Here is a 17,200-nt window from a genome sequence, read left to right on the forward strand (position 1 = left end):
ATGCTCCCTTGAGAAGATCAATAATACCCGTGACAGAAAAGGCTTTCTATACAGTTGCTGAAGGGAGTGCTGGCTGTGGGTCAAAGGGGACTGCAGCCTCCCCCACAAGCTCTGGTCTCAAATAGACCCGCTGTCATCCATGCTACTGTGATGTATTCATTCCTGATGCACAACTTGCTTATGCGAAGCTGTTTTAGCTAAGAAAGGGTGGAATTACATTTTCCCACAATATTTTTTTCCCCCTCAAATGCTTTTACACCAGAAAAGCCTTTTAAAATCATTCAGACTGGGAAACCGAGATGATCTTTCGTATCATTTACCTCTTGTTAACACCTAATAGGAATCTAAAGGGACCCCATTCCCCAACAGAATTAACAGAACCAAGAAATCACCATCTGCAGACAACAGTAAGTTTGTGTGCTTTCAGAACCGCTCAAGCCCAGTGTCTCCTGATCAGTCAGGTTCTTTCCAATGCAACACTGCTGGGGAGGAGAGAACAATTTCTCCTGGGTGGCTGAAGTCTTTCCCCAGCTCTCACGCCCTGGAACAGCTAATTTGCCAATATAGTTAGGTACCGGGGAAGTATGAGTTCATTTCATGCCAGAGGAGAGTTTATTCCTACCAGAGGTCGCTGCAAAAAAATGGAAAGGTTCCTTTTCCTTAAAAAAATGCATATATATATAAAATGATTTAAATCTCAATCAGAGGTTTAAAAGAGATGCATGTGAAAGAAAACACCCTTCTCAGTGGTTGCCTTGGACTTGAACTCTTAGACGAGTCACTCTGTGATGATGGTATCTATCATTCAATAACCACCCTGGGTCCCTCCTCAGCCTTTCTCTTGTAAAAACCGAATCTTCTTTGCCTGGCCTTTTACTGTCTTCTTTCTTTGCAGGAACCTCATGCTCCCATTCTCCAGGTCATTTCTCATTGCTCCATCCTTGATTATAGCCAAGTTTCTAGCTTTTCTACGAATCTTGCTATTTTGTTCACTTTGACTTATGTTGTTCGTTAGGACTCAGTGATACCCTATGGGTTCCAACAGTGTATACCCCTCACCAGAACCAAACATGTATCGAACACCTATCTCATGCAGGGTGCTGGGCTAGGGACAGGATGCTAGTTATACAGCTTGATTTCACAAAAACCAGGGTGGAAAAATTCTTTACCAAGAAATGTAACTTTTAATAGAAATTGAGAACATTTATTTTGGTTTCTTCACCTAGAAATCTGTTGATGCCTCGAACAATCACTAGACAGATGTTCTTTAGAAAACAATGGAATATATATAAAGGTGAATATTGCCTTTTTGAAATTCAAAACAAAAACACTAGTATATTATAGAGAGGGGTGGAAAGAGTCTACTGGGAAACTACTAGAAAGTTAATTAAATATTTAAACCTATTGCACATATTTGTTGATTGCTATTTACTAACATCTGAGGGGGGGCAGATGACCAAGATCAATTTTTTTGAGGTTGTCACTTTTATTTCTTCCATCATGACATGCATTTTCCTCTTAATCTGGGCAGATTAATCTCTTTAAGTGGTATGCTAATTATTTCCTAACCACACTCAGATACGTTGAAAAAACAGTCACAGTACCAACTGGCTCTTCTCTTAATGCTAAAAGTGCCTCTGAATTTGGGAGTATTTGTTAGAATCAGATATTTCTTTTAGATTCTTGTCTAGTTTACTGCTATCAGCTCAAACTTTGTTGGTCATATGTAGAGGGGAGGAAGGGCGAGACTCTGGGGAATAACCCATCTCCATGGCTAACACTCAGACTTCAGGTGATATTTATTACTACAAGTTGAACATTCCTAATCCAAAAATCTGAAATGCTCCAGAATCCAAAACATTGTGGGCACCAACATGATGCCACAAGTGGAAAATTCCACATGATCAATGGTCACAGTCAAAATGCAGTTAAAACTTTGTTCCATGTGCAAAAATATTAAAAATATTGTATACAATTACCTCCAGGCAATGTGTATAAGGTATCTATGAAACATAAATGAATTTCGTGTTTCAACTTGGGTCCCCAGCTCAAGAGATCTCATTATGTATATGCAAATATAGAAAAATATCAACAAATCTGAAATCTGAAACACTTCTGGTCCCAAGGATTTCAGATGAAGGATCCACATGCGCCACTGTTTATTTTGTATAATAGTATTGCTGGGATTCAGGAAGCACAGGCCTTTATGTTGAAACGAAAAGGAAATAAACGCAAACCAAAGCCAGTGCTCCTGCCTCGCTCATCAAAGCACTGTTTTACCTGGTTGGTAGAAATCAGGTGACAGCTCCCTGGCCACAGCTCTCGCGATGTCACACTCCTGGCGAGCGGCCAGCGCGGCCTGGTCGGCAGCATCGGCCTTCGCCCTGGCATGTGCAGTCCTACATGGGGTACAAAAGGACGAATCAGCATAGATGGCCCCTTGTTACTTACACAGGGACAAGTAAATTGTAATCTGGGAAAAGAAATGTTAATTATGATTATGGTCCGACACCCAAAAGAGCAAAAGTTTTAGAGTTCTATTGCCATAAAATTTCAATGAAGATGCCATAGATGAAACTAAACTTCCTATGAATTGCCTCAGCCCTTCTCTCAAGGGAAATGAAAAGTAAGCACAAGGTCTGTGTAGCCTGATGCTAAGTGTGGTTTTCAAAACTTACTAGATCAAATCTCCTGTTGACTTTGGTTGGCATTTCTCCCCACCCCTAAAATTATGGAAAGTAGAATTAGAACATATAAATTAATACAGTGTTTATTGAATTAATTTCTATGGTACAATCAGTGTAAGAATTTGACTAAGAAAGGTCTGCCCACTGGCATGTTGGTGAAGTAGCTCTTTGAAGAAAAAAATTAGCGAAATGGGGATTGGTAGCGTTTACTCATATCTATGTGTAAATGCTCTCACCGTGGCCAATTTCAGGCTACCAGCATGATGCTGCTGGATGTATAGCGGGGAGATGTGCACTACTGGCGCTCGCCAGCAGGAGCAAACTCACAGGGTCCGCTCTAAGAACATGCTCAGAAGGGTTCCTGAGGAGTCCATTTAGCTGACTTTTAGGCATGTTTCTTGTATGAACCAAAAAGGTGACAGAGAGGCAGAACTGGCAGGGATGAATTGGATCTTTCAGTCTTCCGTCACCTCCCTGGCCTGTCCTCACTCATGGAAACCTCTCATCTTTCTGGATAACTAGGGTTATGGGGAAGGTGGCAGGAAAAAGAATAGGGTTTCTTATGGCTGGACCAGGGAATGATGTCTACCGGTCCCAGAGAGGGTTGGAGGGAAGAAAACAACAACAACAACAACAACAACAACAACAACAAAAACAACAAAAACTCTGGTTTATCTGCTCTGCAAAGGGGAAGGCCTTGTTCCGTTAGTCTTCAGATGTTTATGGGTACCTCTTTCTTATGGCTTTGTAAACTTTTGATTGTATTTTATTAGCACTAGGTAGGGCTATAGATAACTAGCAGTGAAAACTTAATGGAAGTCTGAAAAAGGTGCTTACACTTATGTTGGAGACAGCAGGAGACAGGAGGAGTTGGGAAAAGGCAAGGACTTTGGATGCTCTTCAGGGAGAACACACAGGCAGCAGCTGGAGGAGGCTGGCAGGCGCAACTCCTGGGACCAGACTGCAGGGGAAAACATGGGGAGAACTGGGCCTGGCCTGAGACAAGGGGGCCAACTGGTAGGAGGCTCCCTTTTCACATTACTCTCTTCAATAACCTCCTCTCGTCCTGTGCTCTCATGGGGCCCCTTTCACTTCTATTTAGGCTCTAAGCAAGCATGGAGGCTTGATGTATTCGAATGCAAGCTTTGTGAAGATGGGGATTTTTAATTTTTGGTCCTCTGTCATAATCCCAAAGTGCAGAACACTACATGGCACATACTATTTATTGAGGGACCACTTTATGAATAAAGGAATAAATGATGCTTCCTTAGGAAAAGCTGAGTAGTTCTTAAAACTGAATGGAAGGACAAAACCATAGAGACCATAAAAAGATCCGGAGTTGCTAAGAGTTCGGGGTGTACTGGGAAGAATGAATTGGTGGAACAGAGGGCATATCTGGGGGAGTTTAATTATTCTGCATGATACTGTAGGGGGGGACATTACATATTTGTCAAAATCTATAGACTGTATAACACAAAAATGAATGAAGCCTGATGTAAACTATAGACTTTAATACTAATGTATTAATACCGGTTCATCAATTAGACCATATGCACCTCAAAATGCAAGACGTTAATAATAGGGGACACTCTGTGTATGCATGAGGAGAGGAGGTATATGGGAACTTTGTAGTTCCTGTTCAATTTTTCTGATAACTTAAAACTGCTCTAAAAAAATAAAGTCTATTAATTAAAAATGAATCACCAAAACTGCTATTTCTAAACCATGGAGGACGCTTTAGATTATTTGTGTACAGGGCATCAGGAAATATGAAATGGAAATAATATCAAGAGGGGAGGGACATATTCTTAAACAACCAGCTGTCAGGATAATCCTGCATGGGTGCCATTGCTAATCTATGATGGGTAATGCCTTAGTTCTGTGTGTTGTGCCTGAGAATCAACGGATGCCCTCTACTAATGTTCTTTCAGTTTCTCAGAATCTAAACTTTTTTTTCCCCCAAATGATTTTCCATTTTGTCTGCTATTCTTAGCCAGGGCCTAATTATGTCTAGGTGTCATAATTAATGAAGCCATAAGAATACAGCTATGCTGCTTTATAATACAATCTCTTAGCCCTTTAATAAATTTACAAAACTCAAGTACAGATAACTTACTCTGATCCAATCACAACACACCACTATACAGTCAAATAAACAGTAGTAGTATATCTATTAGTTTTTATAATATGCTAAACTGGAGAATAGACAAATACAGCTTAACCTTTCTGCAAATATATTTTGGAAGCACAGCATCAGTGAAGGCTGCTAGTATTTAATCCTTTACTTTACTTGCTGTTTCCTGTAAGACCACACAGCAAAGGAGGACCTTTCTATCCAGCCTAGCTCTGTGGCTCAGTGCTACTGGATAGCTGGCCAGATGAGTCAGGACCACATTCAAACCCGAATCCTGAAGTCTGCTCAAGAGCTTTTGGAACCGATGACAAGAAGGAAGAATACGAACCCACTGTGAGTTTGCTGTTAACACCAGCCTGTAGAGCTAAGGCCACTGGCATGTCTAGATTTTGCCCAGGAATAATCTGGACTTGCCTCTGGCTCATGTTAGTGAATTCATGTGATCACATCCCAGGCTCAGTTCCAGAGTGACACACGACCCCTGTAATCAGTCAATTGTGATTGTTCTTGTGTTGGGGGGAGGGTTCAGGTTAGGCAGTCTGGAGAGATAAGCTGAAACCACTCAAACTGCATGCCCTGATGCTGTTGCTGGTCACAGGCAAAACATGCATACACCAAAGCGGTATACGTGCCCCAAAGCATTTCATTTATCAAAAGACTGCTGACATTTACAAATCTTCAGACCTTCAAGAATCTCCAAATACCATTATCTCAGATACTTTCTGCCATCAAATGCAGTAAAAATTAACTGAAAGGCCACTTCTTTAAGTTAAGCATCAGCTGTTGACTTTCTTTTAGGGCTATATATTTTTAACAAATAAACCAAATTTTTAACCTGTGAAGAGCTGCACCTTATGGGTGAAGACGCCACAGCCATGCTGGCTGCGGAGACCTGGGCAGCTGGTTATGCTCACTGAGCAGCTATAGAACTCCCTCCTGGACATAAGCTCTGCAGAGGTCAACCGTGACCAGCCACAACAATAAATGGGGAATTTCCTAACCAAATTATTTTCCTAACCAGCAATTTGATGAGTATGTGAGGTTTCCTTTTCTTTAATGACTGAAATAGTGTTTTATGAGCTCTCTAGTTGCCTTAGGAGAAAATAATCTAGTTTCCTTTTCTTAAACGTTTAAGACTTTAACAAAAAGCGTACTCAATCATACATGGAGCATGCTGAGCATATTCTCCTCCTGCTAAGGTACACATGGGTCCCTGAGACATCTCCAACCTCCTTTCAATCTCTTATACATCTGTGAACTCTCACATAGCTGATAAAGATTTTCATCTAGAATGGAGAACAAGTCTGCTAAAGGTGAAGCGCTATTTCTACTTTTTATATAGTCTTTTCTCAACAATAAACTGCTTCAAAATTGTGCTGATATTGATGTTTTTAAAAATCTGTGACATATTAAGTCTAAGTTGGTTTACTGATCTGACTCTGAAAACTTGACAGCAGAGGCGATAACCTAATTGATTCAGGGGCTGTCCTTGTGGTTTGCTTTGATGTACAAGTATTTCAAGAAAATTATTAGGAAAATTTAAAAATAAAAGCAATTGGCACATAAAAACCCAAGTCTTGGTTGATGGCAACACCATTCTTGCAGTTGCTCAAGCCAAAACCTCTGCATCATCCTTGACAACTCCCATTCTCTCATACACCATATCCACTGTCAGCAAATCCAGCCGGCACCACCTTCCGAGTATCTTCCCCCACCCAGCCATTTCACGTTCTCTGGTTCACTGTCACCTCACCAGGGTTAGTACAAAGGTAACTGACCTCCCTACTTCAATCCTCCTCTCTGCCATTTTATTTCCTTCCAGGTGGTCTTGGAAATGCCTAATAACCAAAAATTCATTCCTGGGTTATGGCACCATGGGTAAGAAAATGCAAAAAATAGGAGCCGTTAGCCTTTCTTTTGGACTGTGACATTATTCATTTATGAGAGACCTAGATTTGAGAAAACCAATTATCCCGTGCAGACAGTTGGAGCTCTTAAGAAGAAATCAGTCTGTTAAGCAAGGAATACTCTTGATAGGGACAATAACCACTGGCTCCACAGGCATCGGTTTAAAATCAGAGGTGTGATTTCTGAGTTACCTGCACCTAGTAAGAAATGACTCTTTCAATCTGGATTTGGGTCTCTGATAAGACAGACTCAGCAAGGCTCAGCACAGGTACACATAGGGCCCTGAGATGTCTGTCCCAACTTCTAACTTGCAATCTTTTATACATCTGCTAACGGACAAAGCTGATAAAGATTTTGGTCTAGAATAGACAATAATTCTCCTACAGCTCCATTCTCAGTAAACTTGATTTGGGAAGATGACTATGTGAACCCATCTTCACCATCTATTCATTACTGAATGTTAATTTTCTCCATAAATTTCTTTCTTTCTTTTTTTTTTTTAAAAAAAGATAGGACCTGGAATAATAACTTTAAGACAGAATTCTTATGTCCTGGTTTAAAACAAGTTATATCACCAGTGAATAGTTGTCCACTTTGCCAAGGCAGGAGTTCCTGTCTTCCTTTTCTCTAAAAGCAATATCAAGTTATTTAGATATAAAATGTAAACTATTATGTTATTCAGTTATTTCTAAATAATATAAAATGTAAACTATTATGCCTTATTTTATACTAAAGGGAATAATATCCCTAATGAAGTCTGGTATTTGATATTTCAAGGGCCTAAACTTTTGCAGAGGTGTTATGATATAGGCTTTGAAAGTATTAATAGCCAGAGAGTAGGTGAGGCCATTCTGAGCCACAAGTGATTTTTGTCAACGAGATAAAAAGTTCAACCACATTACTCCATCCTACAAACGCATCCACAGATTCGTAGGGAGAGGAGAGGAGCCCAGATTCACATGAAGAATGTTCATATGCCTTTTGTAAAAGGCTATCCACTATGGGGAATCATTGTCATGTTTATAAAGATCTAGGTGATACACTCCTCCTTAGAGTCTGGTGCCAGGAAAAATGTGGTCTCTGATGCTTAACTCCTGTGCTTCCTTGTATCATACAACATGAACTATGGGATTGATTGCTTCTCTTTTTGTTAAGGCTACCCGGAAACTTGGAGTGAAACTATCCTCAATGTATGAGCACAGTAATCCTTTCTAACCACATGACTTTATTTTTATACCCAATATCAGGAATTCTATCATGTATGTAACTCATGATAGAGTCCTGCAAATACTTTTTGGAAAGCAGGATAAATAAATGAAACAAAACATTCCTGGATTAATAAACTCTTGTAATACTAAGTTTTCTGAACTCTAGCCCCCTGCAGTGTGCTTCCTGCTCAGGGGACATGTGTAATAATTTAGGAATAGCGGTGTCTACTATTCAGCCTCCTTTTATCAGATTTCTTTTTCTCTATCACCAGAACATTTTTTAAGCTTGGAAAATAAGTACTTAATTAAGTACTTCATAGACTTTATTCCTTAACACTTGATCAAAAGCTTAATAAGCTTAAAGGCTATATTCTCTGGATAGGACAGATCAAAGGCACATTTCTAATCCTTGATTGGAATATGCCAAATTGGTTATTCTACTTCATTGAGCTTTATAAAACTTATCTAAGATTTACCTTCCCATGTTATGTGTTGAGAAAAATCTGACGTAGAAATATTTAAGGGATGTTTTCTTCTTGGAATAATTTTTGGAGAAAGGTCCGTTATAATGAGAGTCATTCAAAAGTTCAAAAACATTACCATTAAATAAGATGAAAACTTCTCTTTAAAACATAATCACTGCAACCCACCGAATGGGATAAAATGTTTGCAAATCATATGTCTGATAAGGGGTTAGTACCTAGAATATATAAAGAACTCCCACACTTCAACAACAAAACAACCTGATTGAAAAATGGGCAAAGGACTTGAATAAACATTTCTGCAAAGAGGCACAAATGTCCAATAAGCACTTAAAAAGACACTCAGCATCATTAAGCATAAAGCAATGCACATCAAATCCACAATGAGATACTATTTCACACCCATAAGGATGGCTACTATAAAAAAAAAACCAGATAATAACAAGTGTTAGCAAGGATGTGGAGAAACCGAACGCTCTGCGCACTGCCAGTGGGAATGGAAAATGGTGCAGTTACTGTTAAAACAGGATGGTGGTTCCTAAAAACATTAAAAATATAATTACCACATAATCCACCAATTCTACTTTTCAGTATATACTAAAAAAAACCTGAAAGGGTCTCAAAGTGATATTTATACACCTATGTTCATAGCAGCATTATTTATAATAGTCCAAAGGTGGAAACAATCCTAATGTCAATGAATGAATAAACAAAATGTGTTGTATGTATTCTAGATACTCTTTATCAGAGAGATGATCTGCAAATATTTTCTCCCATTCAATGGGATGCAGTGATTATATACATACTGGAATATTATTCAGACTTAAAAAGGAAATTCTGATACATGCCCCAACGTGGATGAATCTTGAAGACATTATGCTAAGTGAAATAAGCCGGTCACAAAAAGACAAATATTACATGCAGTACCTACAGTAGTCAAACTCATAGAGACAGAAAGTAGTACAGTAATTTCCAGGCGGTTGGAGGGGGGAGAATAAAGCATTATTGTTTAATGGGTATAGATTGTTAGTTTTGCAAGATGAAAATGTTCTGAAGATTTGTTGCACAACAATGTGGGTCTACTACTACTGAAATATATACTTACATGGTCAAGATGGTAAATTTTGTTATACATATTTTACAACAACTAAAAATAAAAGGAAGTCACCTAATGTACTACTATTTACAGAGCATCTTATATATTCAGAGGAAGTGAGGAGAGAAAAAACCAAGGCTGGGCTCTCTGTTGAGAAGTTGCTGCATGCAACCCAGCCCTGGCATGCTAAGAATCTAATAGAGGAAACAGCTGTAACGTAAAGCAATAACTGATGGACATTTTAAGGAAAGAGGGATCGGAACTTTGTAAAATGCGGGCAGACTTGTGCCTGTTTCTCAAACTTTTAACATAAGCCTGGCATGGAGGCTGTCTTCAACAAATATTAGCGGATGAATAAATAGGTAAAAAAGAGAAAAACATAAAAGATAACTCCAAGATTTCTAATTTGGTGTACAAATAAATGACCTCACTATGGTCTGGGAGTGATGACAAGTTCTGTTTTAGACAAGTAGGATTTTACACGACACAGGCATCTGTAGTTGGAGATACAGGGCTGCTATGCAAATTAAAGGTCAAGGTTCTAAACGGAACTATGAGCGTCATGTCACAGAAGATGAGTTCAATGAAAGGTGATTGAACTCACCAAATAAGTGAGTCAAAAAAGCAAAGAACTGAGGACTGAGACAAAAGTGTCCTTGGGTGAAGGAAACAGGAAGGTAAATGGAAACAGCAGTAGCATACAGGTGGAAGGGGAACTTCTAATAAAGCTGTTCACAGTTCTTTTTCTTGCATAAATCCTGGGCTTCTCTTAGGAGGTAAGCGGGCCAGATCTGAATTTGCCTTATCTCTGGGGCAGCTGCATGTTTCTCAGCCTGCCTGGCAGATTTATGTGCAGTCACTGAAATGAGTCAGTACTGGAGAAGGTGAGAGCTAGGGAAAGTTTGCTGAATTTGATAAGAACCTTTCAGAGAGCAGTTCTCACAAGGAGACCACCCCAGAAGCCGGACTGAAGGGAGTTGGCGAGGAAGTGGGCAGAGGAAGCCGAGGAAGCAGGTGTGGGCCACATGCTGGAGACTTTTGACCCAGAAAGGAAGGAGGAAATTTGGACAGTAACCAGAAGGATTAGCTGGATCAAGGAAAAAGACGTTTTACTAGTATTTTAAGAAAATGAGAGCTGATCCTGTTGGAAGGTGGGAAGGATGCCCAGAGAAAAGGAGAAAATGAAGCAGCTCTGAAAATGTGACAATTGCTGGAATTAAGTCCTGGATAAGTGAAAGAAAGGAAACAGGAAAGAATGTAAGAACAGTGAAAGGGGTGATCCAGTGATTTTAAGGATCATAAAACCTGAAGGAGCCCAAGCTCAAAAAAGACCTAAAGTGTCGTGGGCTTTGGAACCAGGCAGACCCAGGTGCACACCCCACTTTATCACATGTTGGCTGTATCACCTTAGTCTCAATTTCCCCACCTGTAAAATGGGGAGAATATTACTTCGTAGAGTTGTTCTGGGATAAGAACGAATATATATGAAGTACTTAGTATTAACACAGAGAGGTACTTAGTAGATAAATGCCTATTATTGATCTTCTGTTGAAATAAATAGCTGGCAGGGGAAATCTGGGGCTTAAAGAGGTAAAGATTTGGAGTCAGCACTGTACAGAAGTTCTCAGAAATGTTAAGAAAGGCACATTAGAATATATACGATTCTGCATCGTTCTCTAGCAGGGCTGTCTCTTCTGGGAGAAGAGAAGGGAAAAGGTGGCTTTGATGCAGGGTCAGAGACATGGAGCAAGGAGGATGGGGAGCATGGTATAACCCATGACAGAGTTCTGGGTAGGAAGGAAGGAAGTGTATAGAGCCAACGGGGGCCTTTGGACCAGAGGAAATAGAAAGGGTGAAGTTAGGATCAAGCAAAAAATCAGGCAGGCCAAATTATTTTAAAATGGATGCATATTCTATAAAATGATACTAGATATAATCCTGACTCCATGTTCTTGTTAGCACTGGAGCAAACATCTGAAAGTGCTTGATAAGAACTTCAGAACCTGAGAAGATCTTCTGGGTAATGATGAGAATTACCAACGTCAATGCTGTTTTTGTTCACCTATCAGTGTTGTTATGCTTCTTGTCCTTTACCAATGGTCCACTATGGGTACATATTTAAGCATGACTAGGAATTAGAGCAATTCAAGACTGCATCATGGGCAAAATACATGATGGCAGCTAGGGCTATTCAGCTGAATGACACACTGACCAAGTGATCAGATCATAAACTGACCTAATCTCCACTTAGCAGCTGCAAATGCCCATTAAATGCACACTGTGGTGCTCAAATGATTCCATTTTATACATACTTATAACTACATTTTTAAAAATTAAGCAAACACCATTCACTCCTTAAAAGTGACATGCACCCTCTAGAACTCCTCCTTGAACTCACAGTTGAAAAACATTCTTTAAGGTAGTATCTGTTTTATATGATCTAAAATGGTTATCTAGAAATCTCAAATCCACCAGTCTGCCACCTCACTTTGTTCTGTCTAGATATGCCCAACCAGTGAAGAACAAAAAGATCTATTCCTCTATCAGGCTTTTGATGCTGAACAGTATGAACATGAACTTGCTTGGGACTGGCTGTACAAAACCATTGTGCATCTTAAGCTCTATCCTTGTCAAGGCACACATTTTGAAGTTACAGAATTTATGAGAGAACTGTTTTGTGAGGAACGTTAAAAAATTAGGGGTATAGTTATTCTCTCAGTGAACTTGTTTTATTCACTTCATGTTTCCTTGTAGGAACTGTCGCTCCGTCACTCTGTTTATTTCACATCTGTTTGATGACAAGGAATCATTCATTCTATAGTTCAACTAAGAAGCCCATGCATATTTTTACTTTAAATCTTCAGTTTCTTGCTGCAACAGATATTGAGGACAACAATATAACAAGCACAAGGGTATTTGCCTTGATTTATATTAAACTTCTGGTTTTGCTCTTGAAACTTCTGCTTTAACAGACATATTAAAACACACTATTTGAGCTGAACGGGGCTCTGAGAGTCCACATGATCCCTCGTGGTGACCAGGCAATTACTTTTCCTTCTGTAGAGACCTGAGACTCAGCGAGATTAAGGAATATATTCAAAGTCACACAGCAAAGTCATATGGCTACCCAGAGGAATCAATGGGGAGAGCCCAGGTCTCCTAACCTTTAGGATGAAGACTATGTTGTTAAAAGAGATTTCTTTATTACCATCTTCTAGATTTGTTTTAGCAAACATTTTGTTATTATCATCTAGTTATACATTTTTCTTTCTACTATAGGAATTCATTTACATCTAGAGTTCATCTTCTTGTATTCATGCTTTCTCTGTGAATCTGTCACTGCTCTCCTTACTTCTCTATTCAATCTTTTATTTTAATACATTTATGCCTCTTATTGAAAAATGCATATTTTGAGCTTTCTTCTCCCAATATATATATTTTTTAACCAGTTTCAGCTGACCTTCAAATGAAATAACACAGCTTAGGAAACATCTTACTAAAGACTATAGGACAGATTTGGTTTTCATCAAGGTTATTCTTTAGCAGGAACATTTTTAGGTGGTGTTAAAAATACTACAGATTCATCCAACTCATAGTTGCCTTCCCCAAATCACCAAATTAGTAATCAACGCCTCCAAGTTTAAAAGGAAATATCAGAAGATCATCTAGTTCTTCCTGAATTCTTAAGTTTTCTTATTTTTCCTCATGGGAGTCTCAAATTTGTTGAGTTTACCTATTTTTAGCATTTGCTGTGTTACACCAAAAACAAATTCTTCATCCCAATACTCAACAGATAAAATAATAGCTTATCTGAGGACATTGAGAAAATGGAAGCAGAAACAAGTATGTAAACCAGGGTGACTCGTTTCTGTTTAGTACCCTTAAATAAAAGTAACATTGGTACAATTTGGGGAGCAAAGTCAGTTTTGAAGATGAATGCATGTACATCAAGATAAAAATGTTCAATTCTCCTTCATTAAAAATGGTGGTAGAAATGCAAGTCAGGATTCAAGCCAACTAAGTACAAGAATCATGTTAAACCCTGGCTCAAATAACAGGATCTTTTCCTCTGGTTCTCATAGATTGTTAGTGAACTGCTTCAAAGTTTACATACTTACCACGCTTATAGGACTTGGGATATTCTTGACCAGGAGCCTGCTGTCTGCCTGGGTAGATCCTCTAGACACACTTTGATGAGCTTTTAACCTTTATTATCTTCGTGGTGGGATTGATTCTGGGCCCTGGGATGCCACGGCTGTCGGTGGAATGGATGGACTCCTGCTGCAGCCACTGAGGAATGCAGGGTCTGCCCTCCTGGACTCCATTCCTTAGTGACAGATGCAGTAACTTGAATGGAACTACTCCTCACCAATACGAGGTTCAGACTGAGTCCAAAGAATCTCAAGAATTATTCTAGGCACAATGGGAATGTTGCACATCCCCCAAACAAGGGGGAAATTTAGGACATCATTTCCACCGAGGCAAGAATTTCTAGAGGCCCAAGAATTCAGAATCTATGGACTGCCATCTTGTAACTGTAGGGAAGTCGACTGAAACGGGAGGAGTAGGGAAAGTAACCTGCCAACACCCCAGGTCCACCCTCCCCCTTGTTGCAAGTTGTCTAGTATTAGTTTTCGGGTCCAGGGCCTTGCTTGCTGCTTCGCTGCTATCTGACAGCTACTTTAGTGGGGTCTACAGGATTGCCCTAGACATCAGGCTGTACTTGCCAAGTTAGACTTGTATAATGTGCTAAGTCTTGGCCAGCGATAGGAGTACTGGAAATAGTTCTTCCTGTCTTTTCAATACAATCATACTCGTCTTCTGACATGACAACAGACTTGGTGACAAAAGGATGTGCTCTCACCTTACTGGCTGACTCTGCCCTACCTGAAGCACAAATGTGAAAAATCCCCTTCCATTTAAGGCAGAGAACCCTGTAGCCATGAAGCTCTCCAGGATTTAAAAATACATTTTAAAAATGTATTTAAAAATTTGGACCTAAATGTTGCTGCAACAGGCACAATGGGAGATGGGACTTCACAGGCAATGCTTTGTTATGGCATGAAGAAAACAGGGGCACAGAAAACCCTTTTATAGTTTCATATGGAGTCTCGTGGGCTGGCCAGTAGCCCTGAAAACATGAGGGCTGTCAGGGCAAGGAGAGGCCTGTGAGGTCCATCACGTTGTCTGGAAGAATCACATCCTGCAGGGGCTCCCACTGCCCTGGCAGACAGGGCTTCTTCCAAGAGCTGGAACACCATGGAAAATGGCATTTGTTCCACAGAATAAGAAGGAGAGTTAAAAAGCCCCTTCCCATCCAAGACAAAGAGGCAGGCAACTGCACAGAAACTCAAAGGGGGATTGCTCACTGCTTGCAGCTATGCCGTCAGGAGCTTTTACTAATGCTACGCATGTCCTGCTGCTCCTTGTCTTCCTAGTGACACTTCTCCAGGTTTCAGATAACTTTTGACTTTGTGTTCCCTAAAATACTCAACCCTGGCCTGTCTCCCCTGAAATTTTTTCATTGCTGTCCAAATCCTCATTGCCTGATCAACTATATTTTCTATCTCCAACAAAACCTCAACATACTTAATGATCTACACATGTCTAGAAATGCTTTTACATTATTTGCTACTCTGGGCACAGAGGTAATTCTGCCTAGTTCTAAATATCATGTTCACTCTTCTTTCCCTACTTATTACATACATTGCATACATCATTCTGCTCCAACCCGTCTGTAATGCTGGGGTGAAAAGAAAGCTTCTTCTCCCTTAAATCTCTCACTGGCAAAAGATCACTGCTGGCAACAGTCAATTATAAATATGAAGTTTCTCTGTAATGTTTTTCCGAGACGTCATAGTAACAACAGCTCAAAGCATGATCTTGTATGGCAGAGTGAAATGAAAAGCTTCTGATTTGATCAGAGATGCCTCTGTTGGACCCTTAGCTCTGAGATACTACAAGTACAGCTTCTTGCAAGTTACTTATTGAAATATATTTTCTAGGGTGCTGGCATAATTCCAGAAAACAGTTTGTCTATCTTGGCTGTCAAAGTCTGAAATTAATTTTTAAACCAAAACTTTGTCTACTCTAATTATAATGGAAAGACCTAGATTATTTTTAAGATCTTCTTTGTAATCCTAGAAGACACTATCAGTTTAACCACACCATTTGTAACTACCAACTTAAATGTTATAAGGTGATGAATCCCTTGTATAATGAAAAATCTCTCAACTACTGAATGTTTGCTCGGTGGGTTTAATATGATTGTGAATTTTAGAGAAGAATATATAAACCTGTACACACATTTTAAATATGTATACATTATATTAGATTGAAATATGTATATATCTGCACCAACTGAGGAGTATCTGAAAGTTTTTTGTTTTCATTTGGGGCAAATACTTAACTGAATTCTTCTTTTAATCTAATGTTCTTTGGTTTTGTTGAGTCCCAGGAAGAATGACAAGAAAAACTAATCAACAACAATGATGACAAACCCAACCACACAAAACACTTCAGGAATGAATAATTTAACCAAAATATTAAATACAACTCTTATATTAGCACTGCCTTGACAACAAGTCAGGATCGCTCATATTTTTAAGTTATAATTTCATTATCTACAGTACCAGGCTCCTCTGTCAAATAAGGCTTTATTACAGAGCTATTATGTAATTCAATTCATAGCTTAAAAATGTCTCCTATGTCTGGAAAACCTAATTGGAATGGTACTGTCCTTGCCTCTTGGTAAGAAATCATTAAACTGGAATTCAGTAACCAGATATTATTTTAAAAATAATACAGCACATTTTATTCAGTTTTTGAAATACCCTTCTAAGCTTTTGAGTGATTTAATCAGTCTTTTTTTTTTATGCTCTGGGACCTTATGTTGACCTAAAGTTTAAGTTATGAAGGAGGTGTCCTATCTTCTGTTGTTACTTGAGCCTCTACAACCTCTCTCAAAAGCCCATTTTTCCCGTCCCTTAGCCATCTCCTGGCAAGGAGCCCCACTCCCTGCCATTTGCCACTTGTTCTAGGCTATTTTAATTCTGGACAAGTTGTGGTAGTAGGACTATATTTAAATTGGCCTGCTCTGCGAAGAAACACGGCAAATGCACGTGGCACCTTTTCCCTTTTTGACATAATCCAATTGTGCGCTGGCTCTGAATCAAGCTGTGAGATTCTGTACCACACACCCTGGCTTGACTCCCACTCCCTGATTCCCAGGTGTTTACCACCCAATAGGTGGGGCAGTGGGTGTTTTCTGGGAGAAATGAGCCATGGCAGGGACTGGTGGCGCAGTCACCAGAAACTTAAAGAGACTGAATTGAGAAATATGAACAATAATGAAAAGTAAAGATGCTTTCTGGCTCCAGCTGAGCACTGCTGGAATATTTATAGAATAATTTTTCAAAGACCAATTTCCAGATATAAATTTTGTAAGGTGTAATACATTTCTGGAGAGAAGCTTATAAGAAACTGTATGCACATAAAAAAGCCAGCTTTCTCAAGTTTCTGAGCTTTTAGACGTGGACATTCTAAGAACATTTGGTTCTAAGCTGTGCCTCCCTTTTGCCCCTCCACTGCCATTAGTTTAGACATTTCTGTGCTAGACAGAGGGTATAACTTCTTACCTAGAGTTATGTTGTTGCTTCAAGAAGAAAAATAGGTCAGAAATGCCC

At 39.4% G+C, this 17,200-nt stretch overlaps 1 protein-coding gene across 5 annotated transcripts in view; it reads right to left on the bottom strand.

Annotated features, from left to right (window-relative positions):
- JPH1 (junctophilin 1) overlaps nucleotides 1-17,200 on the bottom strand; it is an 82,417-nt gene that overhangs the window by 17,407 nt on the left and 47,810 nt on the right. For all 5 annotated transcript variants that reach the window (XM_010366004.2, XM_010366002.2, XM_010366006.2 and 2 more), the window contains exon 3: nucleotides 2,281-2,399. In XM_010366004.2, the coding sequence (XP_010364306.1) occupies nucleotides 2,281-2,399 (119 nt within the window). The remainder of the gene's footprint in view (nucleotides 1-2,280; nucleotides 2,400-17,200) is intronic.

The sequence above is a fragment of the Rhinopithecus roxellana genome, chromosome 9 (genome assembly GCF_007565055.1).
Source record: "Rhinopithecus roxellana isolate Shanxi Qingling chromosome 9, ASM756505v1, whole genome shotgun sequence".
Taxonomy (NCBI): Eukaryota; Metazoa; Chordata; class Mammalia; order Primates; family Cercopithecidae; genus Rhinopithecus; species Rhinopithecus roxellana.